General features: G+C 36.6%; 1 protein-coding gene across 3 annotated transcripts in view; it reads right to left on the reverse strand.

The window, feature by feature from the left end:
• Positions 1–24,399, reverse strand: part of PRKG1 (protein kinase cGMP-dependent 1) — a 1,331,556-nt gene that overhangs the window by 222,606 nt on the left and 1,084,551 nt on the right. For all 3 annotated transcript variants that reach the window (XM_054690463.1, XM_054690462.1, XM_054690464.1), the window contains 2 exons: positions 9,179–9,256; positions 780–874 (listed from right to left, as the gene is read on the reverse strand). In XM_054690463.1, coding sequence (XP_054546438.1) covers positions 780–874; positions 9,179–9,256 — 173 coding nt within the window. The remainder of the gene's footprint in view (positions 1–779; positions 875–9,178; positions 9,257–24,399) is intronic.

The raw sequence follows: 24,399 nt of genomic DNA on the forward strand, positions 1-24,399 counted from the left end.
ATCTAGAGTTTAATACAAAAATAAATGTTTACTGGCTCTTTCTTATTCAAGTGAGATTTAAAGTCTCATCTGTACATAATGATAATCAATATATGTTGCTTCTTGGAAAACTAGAATACCCAAATATATTTGACATATTTGTCATGCATTCTGTAAAATGAGTTGTGCAAAGTCAATTGGGATTTTCTCCCAGAGCATATGGATAAACATCCCAAATACTTGTTTCTTGGGGTCTCAGGTTACAAGTAGAATTACTGTGACCTTGCAGTACACCTCTATGAATCCTGCCTTCACAACCCACCAGCAGTGATTGTGGATGTGCCTGACCTCCACTCCCACATCATTGCCCCCTTCGGGACCATAACCAGAGACAACAACAAGCACCCAGAGGTGAATCCCAGATTGTCTTATGATCTATTGCTTGTGCAATCAGGCTTTGGGATTTCAAAGTTCTCAATCATTTCCCTTTGATTCTGAGTAAAATTGTTATATAAAGTAAACTTAACAGAGACATTTCTTTTAGAATTTTAATAAATATTGTGGTGAAAAAACACAAACGCTGGAAGATTTTCCCATGAATGTAATTTACTACACAGAAGTTAATTAACCCCATAGTCCATCAAAGAACTCACAAATCAGGCTGGAAAGAAAAACGGTCATCAAAAAGAGTGTGACAGTAGGAAAAGCAGTAGTCTGTTTTGGTAGGAGATCAAAATTTAGGATAGGAATTAAAGCAGTATTCAATCAAAAACTGTACGTTGTGTAATCAATGAACTTACCCCTGCAAAGCTTTCTCTCCAAACCAATCTCCTTTTCCCAAAGTTCTAAGAAAGACTGGATCTTCACTTGGAGAGTCTTCACGAGTCACGTTTACCTATGAAGAGAAGTGACGAAAATCTATAAACACACAAAGACTAAATGAGCACATGAACACTAATTGATGTTAATTCCATTTTTTGTTAAAAAATAAATTTTTATAAAGAAAAAGTTCTTCATTAACACTAAAAGTGTCAAAAATCACAAAGTCCTATGAAAATCAAGGAGAAAAAATGACCATCAATTATCTTGTCACAATTTCAAGGTGTTTATAAGAAACAATGAGAAAATTTAACTCTCATTCCTGTTCCCATTTTTCTACCTACTAAAAGGCTAACACTATGATAAATTTAGTGAGCATTTCTCCAATATCTTTTCTTGTTCATATGCCTGTATTTTTCAGTAGCAAGAATCAATGCACAGCATATCATTCAGCACCTTTCTCTTAACACTATTTCAGTTATTTATTGCATACTACTAAATATAAATCCAGTTTATTCAATTTAATGATTTAGTGACTTTGTCCATTCAATAAATGCATTTATTCATTTGCATTGAAATGGACATTTATACTATTTCAAAAACCTTTTTTGCTGCAATGAGCATATGTCTACACATGTTTATTTACACCTACATCTCACTATGACATGCCCATCTCTTTCCCTAAGAATCTAGCCTTTATTCAAAGTCAGTCACATTTTTATGAAGATTTCCTATAGTCTCACTATGATGATAGTCCTCATGACCCCCATTTTTTTGTTTTTATCAGCAGGGTTTCTTTTAAAGACAAATAAATGCCTTTTGCTTTACCATGGTAAATAGTATGCTTTTCTAAGAAGTTGGCATTTCTTCAGCATTCTCTACAGTTTATAACAAGCACTCAGTGAAAAGATATAAGTTGTTTGGACAAAAAAAATTTCATTACTAACAAGACATATCAACCTATATATGACTTGTGACTTGGGAGATAGTCCACAGAAAGCAAGTGCTAATTAATGTTTGTGTTGCTTGAATGAAGACATAAATGGAGTAAATTGTACTTTTGTGTTAATTCGCTTCCCCCTCAAGCTCTACTAATATTCATGATATTGTCTATATGACATTCAGAAAGGTTAAATAGTAAAGGCTCCCATACCTGGAAAATGTAATGAAGTAGAAAACTAATTTCTTGCAACAATACCAGGCCCTTAAAGACATTTAAAAATACTATGCTTCAAGTTTCTGAATTCAGTAGTTGGATGTCAAAGAACTAAATTTTTATAAATGCAAAGAATGTGCAAGGTAGAGGGAATTAAATTATTCTCTACTGATCCATTTGATTATGCCTTCACACAGTGTTTCATAACCATGGAATTGCAGTTTTTAACACACTTACCACTAAAATGTATCATACAGATGCTCATTTGCATGATGATAAAGCTTTTACAGATGTGGATGGCAATGCACTAGCTCAGTAATTCTCAAACTTCAGTGTGCATGCGTGGTGTGAGGAAGAGGAACATCTTATTTAAAATAAAGGTACAAGACTCTTATTCCTGAGGTTCTGATTTAGTAGTCTTAGAATCTGAATTGCAAAAAATTGATGTAGGAGATTTAAATGCAAATACCCTAGAGTCCAATCTGATACATTATTCTATTTCTGAACTTTTGACAAACTTTGATATATTGCTGTAGTTTTGAATCTCAGTTTTCTCATCTGCACAATGAGGCAAATCAAAAAATATATTTGTCAGTCCACATGACTTAAAAGCCACAGACTAAGGTGTAATGTTCTATAAGTTAAGATCACTGATTCAAAGTCAGATATAACGATAGTTTATATATGCTTGTACTTGCCATTTGGTTAACAAAAATAGATTAGAAACTCAAATGGTAGATTCATTTACTCAAGTGGATTTTGAAATGTTCCTTAAAAAGATGTTACTGAAATACAGTAACAGAAACAAAAAGTGGGCCACCAAAAAGAATAACCCATGTTCTTATGTCTAGTTCCATAAAATACATAGAAGGAAATATAGGCGAAACACTACGTGATATGCACATCAAAGACATCTTTACAGACACATCACCCAAAGCAGTGATAGTGAAGGCAAAGATAAACAGCTGGGACTACATCAAATTAAAGAGCTTCTGCACAGCAAAAGAGACAATAACAAAAACAGAGAAACCCCACCGACTGGGAGAACATTTTTGCACACAACACTAATGATAAAGGACTGATCACAAAAATCTGCAAAGAGCTGATGAGACTCAACACAAACAAAGAAAATAATCCAGTCAAAAAATGGGCAGAAGAGCTAAAAAGAAACTTCTCTGAAGAGGAAATGCAAATGGCCAACAGGCATATGAAAAAATGTTCAACATCACTTGTAATCAGGGAAATGCAAATCAAAACTACCATGAGATAACATCTCACACCAGTGAGAAAGGCACATATTAAAAAAACTAGCAACAACAAATGTTGGCGAGGATGTGGAGAAAAAGGAACTCTCCTGCACTGTTGGTGGGAGCGCAAACTGGTCCAACCACTATGGAGAGCTGTGTGGAGATTTCTGGACCTACTAAACATAGAGCTTCCATTTGATCCAGCAATTCCACTCCTAGGTATTTACCCAAAGGACACAGAAACATCAATTCCAAAGAGCACCTGCACCCTTATGTTTATAGCAGCACTATTTACAATAGCTAAGCTTTGGAAACAACCCAAATGCCCAAAAAGAGATGACTGGATCAAGAAGATGTGGTACATATACACCATGGAATATTACTCAGCATTCAAAAAAGATAAACACATGCAATTTGCAGCAACATGGATGGTGCTGAAAGGGATCATGCTCAGCGAAATAAGCCAAAAAGAAAAATACCAGATGGTCTCACTCATAGCAGGAATCTAGAAAACTTAAATAAGGGACCAGGAAAATGAATAACTATAAGAAAGTGAAAATCAAAATCAACAAAAAACTATGAACCAGAGACACTCTATGGAGGGTGGGGGGCAGGGAGGGGAGGGATTGGGGTCAAAATAAGGGGGCTGCAATTGTATGGGGAATATAAAAATAAAATTTATTTTAAAAAAATTAAAAAAAAAAGATAAATGTGAAGAATAATCTATTTGGATAATCCATATATGTGAAAACAGTTGAAAGAACAAGAATTCAAGCTTTTCTTTAAAGTAATAGTTTCCACAGATATTTGTTTTACATTGTAAATGATTGTTAACATGTATACACAATGGACATTTGCATCTTTAATTCTGAAAAAAAAAAAACTTCAGGGTACAGAAAGTTAAGTATTTAGAAATAATTTCTTTTCTTTTTTTTTTTTTTTTAAAGATTTATTTATTTATTTATACAAGCACTGGGTACAGTCAGAAGCGCGGGAGGGTGAGAGAATTCACCAGAGCGGGGAACAGAACAGACTGACTGACAAAATACACTGCTGAGGGGAGCAGCGGGCTAGGCAGGAGAGGTCTGTCGCGCTATGTGGGACCCTCGCAGGCAGCCAGGGATCGAACCGGCGCTGCAGAGGCTGCGGGCAGCTTCACAGCCCAGTGCTCAACCGCTGCGCCACCAGGGGAGGCTCAATTTCTTTTTTTTTTAAGATTTATTTATATAAGAACTGGGGTACAGGTCAGCGGCACAGGAGGGTGAGAGAATTCACCAGAGAGAGCGGGGAGAAGCACAGGCAGATGGACCGAAGAGGCTGCTGAGGGGAGCAGCAAGCAAGGCAGGAGAGGTTTGCTGCGCCATGTGGGTTGCTCTCTGGCCGGCCGGGAATTGAACCCGGGCTACCGAGGCTGCAGACAGCTCTATAGCACTATGCTCAACCCGCTGCATCACTGGGGAGGCCCTAGAGATAATTTCTTTAAAATTGATCTGTACAATCTTTTCACTTAAACCAAAAAGAAATTTATGATCTACAATGATGTGGAAAAAAACTGGTTATGGAGTTTTAAGGTAATAGTGTGTTTCAATGTGTATTACCTCATCACATTGCCTGAAAAATGGGACAGTTACTTCACAGAAGGGTGTGTGTAAGAATTAATTGAGAAAAACCTATGAAAAATGTCCTCTCAATATTAAATTTCCAAAAAATTTGGTTACTTTTTCCATATTCTCTCTTTCTTCTGTCATCTATTTCAGAAAGCCCATGCATTTGATTGTAAATAATTATCCCACACCATTAAAATTGTTCTATCATTGTTATAAAATGCTATTCAAATCATGAGTTACTTTTGTTTTTAGCAGAGAAAAATGTGTATATTTTAATGTTCTTTTTACTTATCTATATATTAATCTCTCTATAATACATATTATACAGTCTTGAAATTTAAAATGAGACTTTTTCAAAACTACGTATAATTTTAGGAATTAACAATCAAAATGGAAATTGGATATTTGAAGGGGACACATGTAATTGATTTTTACTACCAAATCTTCAATAAATAATATCAATATGCTTAACCAATATGTTTAACCAAAAGCAATTCAGAAACAAAGTATTTTTGTACAGATTTATGGATTTTATAAGCAATGTTTACTGTAAGAAACTTGGAATTCACAAATTTGTGGGGCAGACCCAACCCAAGAATAAGGGTTAGTCAAGTAAGCGATTTACTACCTGTATGAAAGACTGTAAAACTGAGGCATGCCAAGCCGAAGCAGTTATTTTTTCAGAAAATGTTCCACATATATAACAAGGCTAAAACTTTTCTGTTATTCCAAAAGCAAAATATCTCCTAATGCAGAGAGAGGACATTTTTAGGATCTGTTTCTGATAAGTTGGGTCAAGTACAAGGAAAGAATGCTTTTTCTGAGCTTGTTATTTGCCTGCATTCTCTGAATCATTAATTTCAGTGGGCAAGACCTATGGTTCCTGTGTTTCTGATGTGACAACTAAGCCTTTTGTTTAACACAGTAGTGAATTAGAATATTTCTAACATGTATCCATCCCTTCTCTTGAAACATCTACAGTGAATTTTATCTTCATGATTCTTTCCTCCCTTTTTTACAAAAACAAAAACAAAAACAAAAAACCTGGGGCAATATTGGTTTATAACATTCTATAATTCTCTCTAATATTTATAGTTTAATGAACATGCAATAATGCACACACACATTTCCATGAATTAGAAAATCAAAAGGCATTTCAATTGCAGGAACTCAAATTTTTCTACTAATCCTGTTTAAATTGGGTTCAACTACTCTATGGAGAGCTAGTTCATTTTTTGACACAACACAACTACAGAGACAGATACATTAAGTTAGATCAGAAATATTTTTCATGCTAAATTGTGTATTCTTTGGTGTTTTATAGTTCACTGTCATGGGGAAAATAAGTAATGTTTCTGGGCAACTGGAATGGACTACTTTAGGTCCAGAGAATTCATTCAGCATCTACTGAGGCAGCCCTGGACGTTTTAAACATCACTGCAAGCATTCAGCCTCAGGTTTCAGAAAAATCAGTTTGTATAGGATTAATGGGGGAAAACAAGTATGTGAGAGTTCATTTAGTAACATTTTTCTCTTTGTATGAATGTGCTTCACAGAAGAATAAAAACTACTTCACACTTAAATAAATGGTCGTCAACAAAGAGGAATCCATTTGCAACTCTATAGCCTCCTGCTGTGTCTCTTTGTCTCACATTATTTTCTAAGGAAAAGCCTGTTCAGTGGTAACATATTTTGCCAGGGTTTATCCTTTATAAATTATTTTAATGCATGTAAAAACAACTTACATTCCTAAACCTAAAACAAAACAATTTTAGAACACTTCTATCCTACAACTTATCTGCCTGCTTACCTAAACATTATCTCTTACTACTCTTCTTTCTACTCCTTCCCACAGGAAAAATATTGTGATTACAGAACATTATCAGAATTTAATTAGTATATTAACCTGCCAATATTATTATATAGTTTATATAATTAAGAATCAGAGGAGCTAAATTGTATGACCTGAAAAACTAGGTTAGGAAAAATTTTTGCCTGGCTTTAAAAAACATCTTCAATATGTCAAAAGAGTCCAATATATATTCTTACTACTTCTTTCCCAGCACTCCCATGCTGTTCTGAAATATTGCCAAGGAACATTAGTTCCTGTGGTGTAATTTCCACACTATTTCTATTTATACATATCACAAAATTCATAAAACAGCACCACTAATGCACCTGTCTTCTGCTGAAACTGGTTATAACCACAGCTTCTTTTAGGCAAAGCTGGAAACCTTCAGAAACAGGGTGACCACAAAAGCCTGTCAGAAATTCATCTTAATGGATAAATATATCATTCCATGAAAGCAAATAATTAGCAAATAAATCTATCTCATCAGCAGAGAAAGTCCCCTGGTAACCATTGTATTATTTATATCCATGAAGATTTTCCAATTGTCCCTGATTTAGTGAATGTTAATGAACAGTAAATTGTACACTCTAACAATATTTATACAAATTATAAAGTATTAACATTTCTTACCCTCTAACGATGGAAAACACAAGATCTAGTTTAACCATACGTGTGGTCGTACTAGGCAATTTGAGATGACTTTTTTTAATTACTTTTTATTTACTGATTTTGAAGTTTTAGCAATATTAAAAATCGTAATTCCAGGTTTAAAATTTTAAAGGAATGATTTGTTATTTTACAAATAATGCTAGATAAATATATATGCTAGATAAATATATGCTAGATAAAAATCACTATATACATTAAAATGTTCTGCTGCAAAAATTTCTTTATACAGCAAACGTGAGACAGAATGACTTTTTGTATTGTTCTAGATTTTCCTCCATTTCCGTTACTTCTCTCTGAACATTTTCACTTTCTTTTTACTTTGGTCTCCTATTTTCCTGCCTTTCATTTGTGCCTATTAAATTTTCATGATACCTTTTAAGAAGTTAGTCGTTGATTCTATTTTTATCCCAAGCTTTCTGATATCAGTAAAGTATAAACATTGTTTTCTTCAGCATGGCATGCCACTGGTGTAAAACATTGACATACACAGTTTTGACTCAAAATTAGTCCAAAGAGGATTACCTAAAATGTAATCCTGCAGGATTCATAATCTTTGTATATCCTGTTTGTTGCTCTCTAAACCTCTTTTCTATTTTAATATAAGTCATAAGGTAACAGAGTCAGTCATATTTTTTAGGTTAGAAAAAATATATTCAATTATTTTAAAGTGACAATTATAAAAATGAAAACTGTCCTATAAATCCCCTGCATTTCCTTTCCTCTTACATTATTTAATACCTCTAAGTTCTTTTTAAGGATATTATGATGAAGCAAAATAAGATCAAATCATAGAAATGATGCAATGACACATGCAAAATTCATATTACTATTGAAATAAATTGAAAGATACTTTTAGTAATATATTAGAATATTAGTTTACACAAATCCCCATTTTCCAATTCATGTAATTTCTTTTTTATTTTTAATTTCGATCCCCGGCCACCAGCGAGGTTCCTCCATGGCACGCAGACCTCTCCTGCCGCGCCCACTGCTCCCCTCAGCAGTGTAGTCACTCTCCCTGTTTTGTTCCCCGCTCTGGCTCTGGTGAATTCTCTCACCCTCCCGTGCTTCTGACTGTACCCAGTGCTTGTATAAATAAATAAATATATCTTCTTTTTTATTTTTAAAATGAAGGTAGATTAAAAATACTGAAAAATTAAAACAATAAGGAAAAAATTAAAATTTTTCATTCATATCCCTTGCCCATCTCATATTTATTCCTTCTCCTCTACTTTACCACTTCTAATAGTTTCTTAGCATCTACTTAATATTTCTTTATGGAGGCAATAAAGCATGAATATATATTCTTTCATTTTAATTATTTTTTTAATTTTTGATTTTTTAATTTTGTGTATTTTTTACATCATTTTTCATTTTTGTACAATGTATGCATTTTCATCTTACTACTCTCAGAGTGCAACTTGTCTAAGGAGACTAAAACTACAAAGTTTCACAGTCAGACTTAGGCCATCAACAAAAAGACCATTTATGATAGCAATGTTACCAACCCTATTGATGAGATGGATTTTCTTCCTTCTAAGGACTTTTTATCTGACAAGTGTTTTTTGTTTGTTTGTTTGTTTTAATTATATAATTTTAAGTATGGAAATCTTTTCATTTATGTAGCTATGTCAGTGGCACTTAATATCATGGTTGTTATATAATAGCACACAAGCTATTTTTCTTTCCTTTTATATAATTTATGGGAGATCCATTCTCAAATATTGTCAATTAGTGTGAGAAGACAGAGACACCCCTACAGCTCAAGGCCCTGAATAATGCTCCCCTAAAGATTGTACATGAGCCCCAGATTCCCCCTCTGCATTACTCTCTTGTGTTACATGTTTACCTTTCCTTTGCTGATGATAAAGAAGGTGTCCCCTCTTGCACCTTGTCTGATGATATATTCCCCGTTTTCATAGTGTGTCTGAAAAATAGAAACAGTAACAGAAAAAAAAACATTAAGAAAGAAATAATTTCCCAAACAACTCAAATTCTTCAAACATCAGCTCCTGAGAGATGTATTAGCTATTATGGAGTTTTGCTGAAGTGTAGAATCCATCAAAACTTAAGCATGAAAAATAAATCAACGAACACAATAATTGCAAAGAAATCAGTTCTATATGCTCATTTTAAAAACCATTTTGTTGTTTCTAGGTAATTATATTCATATCTTAAAATTCAATCAGTTTAATAGTCTGATAAAACATATTCTTCCATCAAGTGAGCATGAAGTAAAACAGAACTGTTAATTAAATGGTATTACTATATTATTTGTCCTTCTCATTTGGTTTTAGTATTATTGTAATAACAACCTTTTTTTCCCCCTGAGCTACTACGTAGCATCTGAAAATCTTCATTTTGAAATCAGGTTGACCTTGAGTGTGGATTAGATGGTCCTTTATTGCTTTTTAAGGCACTTCTTTATGTTTTAACATCTTTGCTTCAGTGTCACGCAGCATGTCTTAATATTGTGTTATAAATTCTGGCCCAACACCTGTGAGTTTATAAATTACCAAATAAGGGGCAAGAGAAAGCTCCTGGAGGATTATCTCATTGAGTATGTCAGTAGTGATGCTTCCAGCTCGCTGGCGCTAGGTCCAGTCCCAGGGTGACATTACTCCCTCAATGAAGCAAGTAACTTCCACAAGGAGAAGTGGGAGAAAGTTTATTGCTGGGTCAGAAAGTATAACAGAAAAATGACAACTGTGCCATCTGGCCTGATCCTTCTTCTACAGTTTAGCAAGAGAGCCATATTTTGAGGAAAGAAAATAGTACTTTGCACACTCTTTAGGAGGCAGATTTCATGATTTGCACGCAACATCCATCAGGCCAATGCTATAATTTGCCCTATTTCAACACCATGTTTCCTAATACTCTATTCACTCTAAATTTTCTTTCATTAGTATTTGACATTGAGGAGAGCTACAGTTTTATTTTGTTTTGTTTTGTTTTTCATACACATTTCTTTGGCTTAAAACAACAGAAATTTATCCTCATAATTTTGAAGTCCAGATGCCCAAAATCAAAGTGCTGGAAGGATTGCTTCCTTCTAAAGGCTCTCCGAGAAAATGACTTCCATGTCTCCCATCTTTTGGTGACTGTCTGCAATCCCTGGCATTCCTTTGCCTTATACATGCAATATTATCATACTACCTAATCTGTTGCTTTTTTTTTTAATAAAAAAGCTATTTCATTTTCTCAGTGGCAGGCTTTTGTAAGTAAAAAAGTTCTTTCTATTCTTTTCCCTCAATCTCAACCACCAGATGGTGCTTATAGTCTGATACTTGTCTTTCAAGACTTATTTCTTATGTGTGTAAACACTTCTACATGCCCACGAATAAGCATTTCTAAGTAAGAATAGGATTATTATAGGTACATATTCTTCAACTGATTTATTTCATTTAATGAGATCTTTGTTCTATTTTCATATATTGCTAAAAAGATCTTTACTAAGTACAGATTTGAAAAACAAAATCACAAGCCTACTTTTGTATATTCATTCAACAAACATTTCAGAATGTTTCAGATAAGCATTTCTGAGATAAGTGTCTACACAAAGGAATTCCACTACTCCTCACAACTCCTACTTGTCCAGTCACTTCCTAATGGGTATCACTGCTCCTCTCTGGCCTCTTCAGTACCTTCCCCACACAGAAGCCAGGAGACTATTAATATGCAGTCACCACCCATCTGTCTCCTCTCTGTTCATACCCACATAGCACCAGTCCGTCCATACCCACAAAGGCATCCCTCCACCCAAGTGCACTGGAACCCCGCAGGGACAGCAAGGCACTAGAACTGCCCAACTGCTTCACTGATCACACCTCCCACATTTCTCCCTCATTATGTTTGTTTTGTTCACATCACTTTGTCTAAAGTTTCCTGAACAACTTCAGAACTTTTGCACAGGCTCTTCCGTCTGCCTGAATCGTCCCTACACCCCAGTTATCTTGTGATGCTTTCATTACCTGCCCTTTAAATCTACTGCACTCTGCATTAATGGCTCTTCCTGAAGGACCACTCATTTTCTACACATCATTTACCACATACACATTTCAGGGTTCTGTTAGAAGAGACTGCTCCCTCCGAAGATGGGGGAGGACCTACCCTGGTGGCGCAGCAGTTGAGCCCTGGGCTGAGAGGCTGCCGCAGCCCCTGCAGCGCCGGTTCAATCCCTGGCCACCAACGAGGGTCCCACATGGCGCGTAGACCTCTCCTGTCGCGCCTGCTACTCCCCTCAGCAGTGTATTTCATCAGTCTGCCTATTCTGTTCCCGGCTCTGGCTCTGGTCAATTCTCTCACCCTCCCGTACTTCTGACTGTACCCAGTGCTTGTATAAATAAATCTTAAGAACAAAAAAAAGAATGTGAAAAAAAAAAAAGAAGATGGGGGAAATGACACACATGGACAAGATTAGGAGGTCCGGGAGTGCTGGAACAGAATTACTGGAGCCAGCTGAGAGTCAGGGACATGAGACAGATAAAAACAACATGAAACGGAGCTTTAGCTTTGTAAGGTAAGGTTAAAAAAAATGTCAGGCTTTTCTGCCCTCCCGCTATCAGGATAGATGATGGATCCTTGTGGTCCTGAATGCATGCCTGATGGCGGGCACCTGGAGTAGGGTGTGGGCATAGGTAGATGGGATTCACCTGGGCTGAGACTGGGCTTTTAAGGGCGGCGTCACCGGGACGCCAGCAGCAGCAGAAGCCAAGAGAGAAGCCAAAAGAGAAGAAGCCTGAAGTAGAAGCAGAGAACGCCAAAGAGTCCGGATAGAGTGAAGATTTGCTGAGGGCTGGGAGGACTGCCAGCCTCCCTGCCCCCCAGCACCCCTGCCTGCCATGTACCCGCTGAACCCCAATAAAAGGCCTGCAAAACCACTGAGGACTCTGACTCCTCCTTCACCTGGTCTGCATGGGATCAGAAAACCTGCACTGTGGCCAGTTCTGCCCTTACAAGCTTCCATTGCCAAATCCCACCTTAGCACATCATCCCTCTCTTCTCCACCCCCTAGTTTCCTGATAGGGCTCTCACTGGCTGAATGCAATTAGAAGTTAGGGAAGAAAGGAAACTCGTGATGCCCTCCGTTCACAAAAGCTTCTGAGCAAAGAGAAGGGTCAGGAAGAGGGAAAACTTGGTCTGGGGAAAAGTGAAAGGCATTAACTTCAAATTTAACTTATCATTAATTTAGTCACTTATTACCATTCTCCTCCAGAGAATTTCAGTCCCATGAAGGGACATATGTTATTCCCTACTGTGGCTCTTGGCCTTGGAAGTGAGACTATGTGTTCAATAAATATTTATTGAATAATGGTTTAAATTATATATATAAATAAATAAAACATTTAGTTCTCATTAAACAAGAACATGAAAATGGAACAGTTTCAGGACTGTTCAATGCACTGGCTTAACAAGTCCTCTAAAAATTCAGTTAGCTTCCCTCCACTGGACAGGTCCTAATGGTGCAAAGATGACTGCCACTGCTCTACTCATCACAGCTGGGTCAATTTATTTAATGGATGAACATTTTCTAATCACCTTAATATCATCTGATCTGGTTTTATAATTTGACACCCACAATTAAATCAATTATTTTATTTTACCTACACAGGCATTCATTGCACATTTTTCCATGCTGCATAAACTCGTAAAACTCAGGGGTCCAGAGAAGTGTCCATGAAATACTGGCCAAAGGTAACACAACTTTGGGGAAAATAATATTGATGGTGTCATAAAGCAGGACCATAATCACTGCTCTATCTCGAAATGTTCAATTGCACCTGAGGGGAAGATGATCCTGTTTGCTGATCCTTCCAGAATCACCTAATTATGTTAACTGAATGCAAGCAGTTTCTCTGTTTTTTAAGGACACTTTGCAGTTCTGCCATTTTCTCATTTTAAACTGAATGAAAAAATACGAAATTTAGAATGAAAAGAATCCTGGGCAATTAGAGTTTCCTGCAAAGGTTTCCATAATGTTAGGATAAAAACTGAACTCCTTAACATGACCTGCAAGACCACATACAGCCATCGCAATGCCACCCTTTTCAACTTTTCACTCTCCCTTACTTTGCCTTCCAGTCCCACTGGCGCTCTTTGGGGTCCATTTCTCAACTGCCACACTCCCTTTCCACTGTTCAGCACTCCCCACTGTTCTACCCCTACTGCTACTCACCTAGTTATACCCCAGTTCTTTTTCAGATCTTAGCATTCCCTCACCTGGCATATCCACCCACCCACCCTGGCTAAATCAGGTCTTCCCATTACAACAGCTGTTAGCTTTATTTCACTGGCCCTTTCCTGAGCTTGTAGTTATTCATTTGTATGGTTATTTTAACAATCTCTTCACCAATTTTAAAGTTTTATTGAAGGCAAGGATTGGTGTATGGATGTTCACTATAATATCACCTGTGCCCTATATAGTGCTTAGAAGAGGACAGGGACTAAGAGATATGAATTGCATGAATAAAGTAATCCTCCTTAATTTCCATTTTACAAGCAGTGCAGTCAATCTATTAGAAAGGACTCTACCTCTAACACACATACCAATCCAATTGTCTTTTGCAATCTTCGCTGTTATCTCCCTGGCTCAAGCCAAAAATCACATCTGGGCCTTTTCTAATATCCTCCTATCTGGTCTCCCTGCTTTCAATCTCTCTGCTTCTCTCGCCCACTCACCACACCTACCCCATCCATCCATTTTTCCCTCTGCAAACAAAGTGACCAGTCAAATAGCAAATCAAATGAAATCACTCAACTGCTTAACAACTTCCAATAACTTCTTGTTGAAATTAAAACCACAAGCAACTTAAATGTGGTCTGTAAAGTTCTCTGTGTTCCGAGTCCCACTCTCATCTTTACTCATTATGATTCAGAAATGCTGGTTCTATTTCTGTGCCTTATATGTACCCATGTTGGCTCCATCCTCAGAACTCTGCATTCATTAAGTAGGCCCTCTATCTTGAACATTCCTCCCTTAAGATCTTTGTCAGTATTTTGTTCTCATTACTTTTGTCTCAAAAGATCTTTTTGCACTGTGCATATAATGTGCCTTCCATCTCATTCACCAACTGTTCTGCCCTATATTTAACATTTTTTATTGTATTTTAAAGCCTCCAAAACTCTTTGGTTCTACTCTGCTGCTACCACAGTGCCACTGGACACTTGAACGACTATTGGACAGCAAGCCACAGCACAACAGAACCTCCTCTGAGCAAAGCCTTTTGTCAAATCTTCCATGATTTGAAATTATCCTCTTTTGTCTGTAATCCCTGTGTCCTCCTCCTGTCTCCTACTGCTCAGAGGATTTTAGGAGATTTGATATTATATATTTTGTTTCGCTTAATGCCTACCACACAATCAGCGTTCAATACCTACAATAAAGATAGATTCCATCCAAATTCCTTCATTTTGAATGAGAAAACTGAGTTATGAATGGCAGGTTCCGTTCTCTCAAAGAAAGGAAGAGAGAATTAACATATGTCTAAATGTCACTAATGCATCCCCTCCAAATGCAATAACTTGGAATAGTATTTCCAAAATTTGTGAGTTGGAATAAGTCAATATTCTCTTTGCCACTCAGGAAAATAAAGCATAACTTTCACTGTTAATACCATTGTCTCTGGAATCTCATAATTCAATACTAATACGTAAATATCTATCTAGACTTTTTAAAATTCTGCACATGCCTGATGACACTTGCCAGAAGGCTCAGCACAACCCTGGATATTGTACTTAGAGGCCTTGAGAGATGCTCTTTGGTGAATATGTAAAGTCAATTTCATTTTTCAGATCAGATTCATAGTTGATATCAAATATACTGTTTTTTAACTGGTGAGTTTATTTTCAGACCCCAAATCTAATGTAATCTGTAATTGAATGTGTTAGTATAAACCAATAATAACAATAAATATTTTGGAAGGAACTTCTCATCTAAACTATTTTAGTCAGAAATTATATCACTATTTCCCTTTATACTAAAAATTATTTAAGTTAAAGATGAGAGCCATCCTTAAGTCTTCATTAAAGTGTGGTGCACCGATTAATTGACACTGCTGATGCTAAAGGTGTATATAATTTAAATCACTATGGCAGGGCCTCCCTGGTGGCGCAGGCAGTTGAGCGCCGCACTGTGAAGCTATCCACAGCCTCTGCAGTGCAGGTTCCATCACCGCCAGCCTCAGAGCAATCCACATGGTGAGCAGACCTCTCCAGTCCCACCCCACTGCTCCCCTCAGCAGTGTATTTTTTCAGTCTGCCTGTTCTGTTTCCCACTCTGTCTCTGGTGAATCCTCTCATGCTCCCGCGCATCTGGCCTGTACCCCAGATCTTGTATAAATAAATAAATCTTTAAAAAATAAAATAAAATAAATCACTATGGCAATTGCTACTCATTATAAAAATAGCTTCAGTAAGTGTTAAACATATTCGTACCTCTGAAAAACTAAAGTAGGGAATAACAATTGGAAAATTACTGAATGAAGAACAATATGGTACTGGTTCATTATTTCTGCTTCATTTTTTTAAGAACACAGTTAAACCTTAAAGTATATCAGGAAGAACAACAACCCACTTAAAATATTTGTCATCTCAACACAAAAAAGGAAAAATGCAGGCCAATCTCCCTATTGAACACTGATGCAAAAATCCTCAATAAAATTTTAGCTATCAGAATCCAACAATGTATCCATAAGATAATTCACCACGACCAAGTAGGATTCATTCCAGGGACACAAGGATGGTTTAACATCCGAAAATCAATCAACGTTATCCAACACATCAACAAAAAGAAATATAAAAACCATATGATAATATCAATAGATGCCAAGAAAGCTTTCGACAAAGTGCAACACCCATTCATGATAAAAGCCCTTGAAATTCTTGGGATACAAGGAACATAACTCAACATCATAAAGGCCATCTATGCCAAGCCAACAGCCAGTATCATTCTCAATGGTGAAAAGCTGAAAGCAATTCCATTAAGATCTGGAACAAGACAAGGATGTCCACTCTCACCACTGCTTTTCAATATAATACTGGAAGTCCTAGCCAGAGCAATAAGACAAGAGAAAGACATACAAGGCATCCAAATAGGAAAAGAAGAAGTCAAACTATCACTATTTGCAGATGATATGATAATATACATAGAGAACCCCAAAAACTCCACAGAAAAACTAATTCAACTCATCAATCAATTCAGTAAAGTGGCAGGATACAAAATCAACACGCAAAAGTCAGTAGCCTTCCTATACACAAACAATAAATCTGAAGAAGAAGAAATAAAAAAAAACCATCCCTTTTATTATTGAAACAAAAAAAATCAAATATTTGGGAATAAATCTAACAAAAGAGGTAAAGGACCTATACAAAGAAAACTATAAAACACTGTTAAAAGAAATAGAAGAAGACACAAAGAAATGGAAAGACGTCCCCTGCTCATGGATTGGAAGAATAAACATTATTAAAATGGCCATCCTACCAAAAGCAATCTACAGATTCAATGCTATTCCAATCAAAATTTCAATGTCATTCTTCAAAGAAATAGATCAATTATTGATGAAATTCATATGGAATCACCAAAAACCCCGAATAGCCAAAGCTCTACTGAAAAAAAAAGAAGGAAATGGAGGCATCACACTCCCAGACTTCAAACTATACTACAAAGCCATAATCATCAAAACTGCATGGTATTGGAACAAGAACAGACATACAGACCAATGGAATCGAATAGAAAATCCAGAAATAAACCCACAGATTTATGGTCAACTAATCTTTGACAAAGGAGCAAAGACTATGCATTGGAGCAAAGAAAGTTTGTTCAATAAATGGTGCTGGGAAAACTGGGTTGCTACATGCAAAAGAATGAAGCTTGACCACTACCTCACACCATACACAAAAATCAACTCAAAATGGATTAAAGAACTATACATAAGACCTGAAACCATAAAATACATAGAAGGAAATATAGGCGAAACACTACGTGATTTGCATATCAAAGACTTCTTTACAGACACATCACCCAAAGCAGTGATAGTGAAGGCAAAGATAAACAGCTGGGACTACATCAAATTAAAGAGCTTCTGCACAGCAAAAGAGACAATAACAAAAACAAAGAGAAACCCCACCAACTGGGAGAACATTTTTGCACCCAACACTAATGATAAAGGACTGATCACAAAAATCTGCAAAGAGCTGATGAGACTCAGCAACAACAAAGAAAATAACCCAGTCAAAAAATGGGCAGAAGAACTAAAAAGAAACTTCTCTGAAGAGGAAATGCAAATGGCCAACAGACATAGGAAAAAATGTTCAACATCACTTGTAATCAGGGAAATGCAAATCAAAACTACCATGAGATACCATCTTACACCAGTGAGAATGGCACATATTAAAAAAACTAGCAACAAAAAATGTTGGCGAGGTTGTGGAGAAAAAGGAACTCTTTTACACTGTTGGTGGGAGTGCAAACTGGTCCAACCACTATGGAGAGCTGTGTGGAGTTTTCTGGACCTACTAAAGATAGAGCTTCCATATGATCCAGCAATTCCACTCCTAGGTATTTACCCAAAGGACACAGAAACATCAATTCCAAAGAACACCTGCACCCCTATGTTTATAGCAGCACTATTTACAATAGCTAAGCTTTGGAAACAGCCCAAATGCCCAAAAATAGATGACTGGATCAAGAAGATGCGGTACATATATACCATGGAATATTACTCAGCATTCAAAAAAGATAAACACATGCAATTTGCAGCAACATGGATGGCGCTGGAAGGGATCATGCTCAGCGAAATAAGCCAAAAAGAAAAAGAAAAATACCGGATGGTCTCACTCATAGCAGGAATCTAGAAAACTTAAATAAGGGACCAGGAAAATGAATAACTATAAGAAAGTGAAAATCAAAATCAACAAAAAACTATGAACCAGAGACACTTTTTGGGGGGTGGGGGCTGGGAGGGGAGGGATTGGGGTCAGAATGGGGCAAAAAAAAAAAAAATTAAATGTTTTGTTGTTAAAAAAATAAATTAAAAAAAAATTAAAAAAAAAAATAAAAATAAAACAAGTTGCCTGACTGTGGGTCCTCACCCGCGCGCTTAAAAGGGACTTATTAATACTCCACTACAGGCACACACAAAAGGTTAATAAAAGGTTTATTTACAAGGGGAAGGGAATTGAGGAAATGTGCAACTCAGGCAGAAAATAGGGAAATAAAGTCTTTAATGAGTCCTACCCGATCCACCAACCTGGAAACCCAAAGGCACTCTCAGAGCTGTCTGAGAGCCTCGAGTTGGTGGACAGCTAAAAAGGGAATCCCCCCAAAAAAAACCAAAAAAAAAAACAAAACAAAAAAAACAAAAAATAAATAAATAAAATATTTGTCATCTGCCTTTCTGGAACCTAAATAGTGAAAACCTTCAAGTAAATTCTCTCTCCCTAAGACTGCACTGATTTCAGAGATAAGACCTCTTCATGGAGAAGTAAATTAGCCAATACCTTGACCAGTGAAAAAACATGTTAGTCAATATACAAGGTTATTTCTTGGTCCAGGACTTCTCTATTTGATAAAGCTTGGCCCATTAGAAATGCCTGGACCAAGATTATCTAGAGCTAAAAAGACTGACAACTAGACATTGTAGCAACATAAAATTTTCAACATTGCTATCCTTGCATCCTAGTGATTTGCAGCCCGAAGTCTTAAATAAAAATCTATTTTGGAGTCAATGATTTTATCTACAAACATATTTCAATGATAGTTTTCTCATTTTCTTCCAATTCACGGTCACCACAGATTTTATCACAGAATAAAAGTTTTATGCTAACAACCAATAATTTTTGTAAAATCGTGTTTTTCATACATGGGCCACTTTCTTATCATGGAAAAACAATTGTCAAGGGGCTTGTTTGGTTATGAGGCATTTACTCAGATCATATCTAACCTCATTAAGACTACAATTTTGAGTACTCTTCTTCCTGTTCTCTTAAGGAAAATTACTTTTTCCTCACATCACTGCCCACTAATCAACCAGAACACCAAGGAACAAATAAAACCCTAGGAAAAATTTTCTAACTACATTCCTTCCTGTCACCATTATCATCCTGTCACCATTATCAGCTTGTCCCAACCAACTAGAAATCTGGGATATACATCTCTGCTATAGATTTTTCTACTTCAATGCCATGTCTCACCTCACACTCCTTTAATTTATGTCCAGTATTTCTTCACACCTCTTGGGTTAGACAGTAACATGGCTCCAAGGCTGTCAGACTAATCTTCAGCGTCCTCCCTCACCAAGCCAAGGTCCACGTGAGAGACATACCAATGTTAGGAGTGTCTGGTCATTCATTCATATCAACCAACATTGATGAATATGTCCTGTTTGAATGAAACACTGCACTTGACTTGCCATTGAGTTTTCAGAGCTACACAAGGCACAGTTCTTAACTCAAGTAGTAGCATAGCACTGTCATTAGGTAGGCAGACACTGGAGTCACACTGCCTGGTACAAATCCCAACTCTGCAACTTTAAACAAGTCACTGAACCGCCTGTGCAGTTTCCTTTTGTGGACAACATAATCATACCTCCATAAACAACTGCCATGAGAATTAAATAAACAGCTACAGTGCCCAACGTGTCACACTGTAAGTACAATAGGTCTGCAAATTATGTTGTTATTGATACTATTTACAAGGAAAATAAGACACAAAATCATATACAGTAAATTCTCATACAAGACATGTAGTTTTTCAAAGTGAGGAGTGATTCCTTGTTAGATGGTTAGAGCAGGGAAGGACTTTCCAAGCAGAGAGAACAGAATCAGTGAAGGCAAAGAGACAGTGAGCATATGCAATTAGCACAAAGGACAATAAGACCAGAGTAGCTGAATCTTACAACTCACAGGGTTGAAATGCATTCATTTTTATGAGTCACTCTCCAACTCTAGTATCACTTATCCAATGACATTCAAACTCCTGAAACAATTCATTTCATGTATTCCACATCATTCTGTTATTCTTAATCATTCTGTCCTTTATCACTGAAATTCAGAATAGTAAACCCTACTCCATACATTCAAGTTCTAAAAGAGATATCCTGAATTAATGCTCTGTGGACTAGGAGTATAGAAGTAAATCCTGAAGAGTTAAAACCAGAAACTCTAGAAATGTGACCACAGACTCTGCCTATTTAGATTAGGTTCTTGTTACCAGGATCACCCTTCCATCTGATACAGCCAGGTGTCTGTGTAAAGGAAGGATGGCTTTAAGATAACAATAAGGGCTCTTACCCTAACCCAAGGACCATATACCACTCTGGGTACAAATGCCAGCATAAAAAAGGAAAGTTATAGCCATCAAAGAACTGGGGTCCTCCGCTGTTCAACACACATTTGTAGAAACCCAAGAATAGACACCGTTTTAGTCATTAAACAGCTATCTAAGGCTTCTGGATGCAGAGCCTGTCTATCACTGGGTCTCAAAAATGCCTAACTCACCAAGGCTATTTGAGACACAAATAGCTAGAGCCACAGGTATGCTCTGTGCCACCACCATCTATACAGCTGTCCTTGGCACATTCCTTGATTTCATAGCAGTCCTGAATGAAAAGTTCCCCATTTTCCTGTAATACTGTATTAAACTCCTTCAATCTGAACTTTCCTTGGTGATATTTGACACATTCCAGCTACTAGGCACTTACACTGTGTTCTTACAGCCTGAATTATTGTGCGATCAGGACCCGGTCTCTACTGTGGTATCCACTTGAACTTGAAACCTGGAGCCTGCTCTTTAACTAGACCTGACCCCCAGAGGACAGAACGTTCTGAGAACAGATTAGGCAAGCAGTTCCAGGACTATTCCTGACCAGCTCTGTATGGTCAGACTGAGGACACTTTGACTTGTAAATCATTCTTGGCTCAACACAAGGTACAGGAACTAGTTCCTACTAACTTCCACATTGATGAAAAGGAAAGGTGTAAAGTTTCTAGGGCAAGAAGTCCTGGGTCTGTGTAAATTTATCTAAGAAAATTAATTTATAATGTATATAAAAATATAGTAAGCCAATAGGCTAAATGAGAGTAAGAATTAATAGTCCCTGCAATGAACCTAGATGCAACTCCTTAAAGCTAGTAACAGGATTGTAACTATGAAAAAAGGAAATTGCTGGCAGTGCTGCATCCTCATGAACAAAAAAAGGCATTATTCCATCTGCCGTGTCCCTTGCTCAATGCAACTCATTAAAGACATCATGAAATCTGTTTGGTGAATTATAAGCAGTGTTTTTTGTTAATGGGATAGAACAGAAAACATTAAATGCATCACACTTAATAAGGATGAGTGTAAGTTTTACATGTATACTTTATACAACTTAAGTGCAAAGTAGGCCCCAATGTAAAATGTATTCCTGACTACACAAATACTGCAAAAAGCTTTATTTTTATTAGCTATTACAGCTTCAGGAAAAGGGAAATCTTTACTTTTGCATCAAATCACCTTTAGGAATATTGTCATCATTGATAAAAACTGGTGAATTTTTCATTTTTTAATTATTTCACTTTTGAAAGGTGTGAACAGGTTGTAAAGGCTGGCCTCCCCAAGATACATCATTTCAGTGTGTGCATTATTTTGAGCTAAGGTCAATCAATGCCCTGCAGGCTCACAAGAAATTGTTACCGCTCCCTTAACTAGCAGAAGATAAAGATTGGGGGCATTACCCAGAATTAGAATTTTTATCAAAACCTTCACTTTAGAGAAATCTACACAAATAGCAGGGCAAATGTCTAATAAGAGAGCATCAACTGGTCTTCATGATATGAATCACCCTATCCTCTTAATGTATGCTTCCTCCTCTCTTCTTAAAGCTCCAGTCCCCTATCCCATTCCTTAGTTCAGGAAACATATACCCACATTCTGCCTCATTGACTTTAAAATGTGTATCATGTAGATTCTCCAAAGGTATGTAATCAAATTTGCTCTTTTCTTCTATAATATGTCATACATTAATTAGGTTATTTGACCAGCCTGAGGGAATACAGAGTATTAGGGGAAAATTCCCCCCATACACCTACAGTTAAAGAACTGGCTCTTCTTAAAAAGAATATGATTTCTGTTGAAGCAAATGACACTTTTAAGTACATTATTTTGATATTTCATCATTTACAGCTATTCTCCCTTCAATGTTTTTCCCTTTACAGTTTAACAGAATACAATCACTTAAATTTACATAGTCATATATCTAGTTACCCAATTAATGTTTACATGCAATAAAACTACATTGATTTTTGTTCAACAAAACTATATTAGTTTTCATTCAGTTGGTAGAGAATTCCTATTTCTCCTCTGAATCTCAAATATTCTTGAGTTCTGTGTCTATAGAGGCCAGATCACATCATTATCCTTTAAGCCTCTTCAAAACCTTCAGAGTTTATGATTCAAAGACAGCTGTTGACCCAAGCAGTGGCAGTCTGGAGTGGATGAATCCTTATCCTGAATGTCAGACAAAGGGAAAAACCTGAGCTGAAATTCCGTAAATGGCTGAGTTTTGTTTAATGCTTAGCTGAGGTCTTCAATGAATCAATTTCCAAATGGGTTTTCCATCGCTGATTTTACTTTCAGAGATTTTTTTTAAGATTTATTTTTATTTATTTATGAATACAAGAACTGGGGTGTAGGCCAGAGGTGTGGGGAGTGAGAGAATTCACCAGAGACAGAGTAGAACTGGTGGGTCTACTGAAACACACTGCTGAGGGGAGCAGCTGAGGAGACAGTCTGCTGGTCTGTGTGGGTTAGTTCCCTGGCCAGGGATGGAACTCATGCTTCAGTGGCTGATGGAAGCTTGACAACACTGAGACTTTAACCCCTGCATCACCAGGGAGGCCCTACTTAGAGATTTTTAATGTGAACATAATCTTATAACAAAATGACTAGAGTGTTATCAAGGCAGACACACAAGATGCCAAAAATCTCTAAAAGGAATAGTTCATTTCAGACATACTCATTTCACAACAAAATAAAACTGTTTATAGAGTAGACAAGCATGCATTCCCAGTTCCCATAATTAAACTATAACTCAAATTTAACAATTTGATCTATAAAGGCAATTAGCTTCAGCAGAATTTGGAAATTTGTTTACCCTGACATATCAGTGTGTCACAGGGAAGCACACAACTTAGTGTTTCAGGGCCACTATCTGAAGTGTAAATATATTTTGAAGCTTCGACTAAAATAAATATAGTACTCTAAAAGAAAAAAAAGTAATCAGTTTCTCATGAATCTGGTAGCAAAAATCGTAGAACGAGTCGAAAATAAGTAGAATTCACTCAATATTTTACTTCTTTGGAATTTAAACATTTCACATTTCTCTTTGCGAAGACACTATTTAGTTTAAAAGGCATATTGAGTCACTGAGAACCAGAAAGAAGGGAAAGCAGAGAGGATATAGATTACATGAGGGAGGAAAGGCCTCATTATATATTGGAGAATGATATTCTTGCCTTGAGGATATTTTGTTTCTGTCTAGACTAGTTTGAGAGAGGTCTTGTTCAGAGCTGAGGTTATAGAATCATTTATGATCCTGCCTTCCTTTTTTTTTTTTGCCTACAATAATCCCTAAAAGCACTCAGAGACAGTACACTGGAGTGAAAAAGTGTTCCTCAAGAACTATGAGACAAAGGAGAAAGGTTTCTTCCAGAATGTAAAATGAGTTTCTTTCTTGGAACTAATACTAAAAGTGATATATAAAATGGTTAATAGCTAGTACATTAAGAGCACTTAAAAAAAGGTACTTTAAGTACTAGTACTTAAATCACTAGCTGGAGAAGCTTCCTTAAGAGCTTCTGGATCATAGGGAGGTTTAGGGGCAAAGGTTTAGGGGCAGTCAGGGGGTTCCTGGAAAAATATTTTACTAACTGCAGAGTAGTATTTCAATGTGTTAACAATTTGTGCAAACCTGTTGAACAGAAACCCTAGAAACATTCCCCCACCCCTTTCATAAGCCCCAACCAACTCCTGTTTCATACATATGTTAAAGTTTCTTAATTCAGAAATGACATCGTAACCTGCAATGGTAGTTG

Source organism: Talpa occidentalis, unplaced genomic scaffold (genome assembly GCF_014898055.3).
Source record: "Talpa occidentalis isolate TD23 unplaced genomic scaffold, MPIMG_talOcc4v2.1 talOcc4.8, whole genome shotgun sequence".
NCBI classification, from domain to species: Eukaryota; Metazoa; Chordata; class Mammalia; order Eulipotyphla; family Talpidae; genus Talpa; species Talpa occidentalis.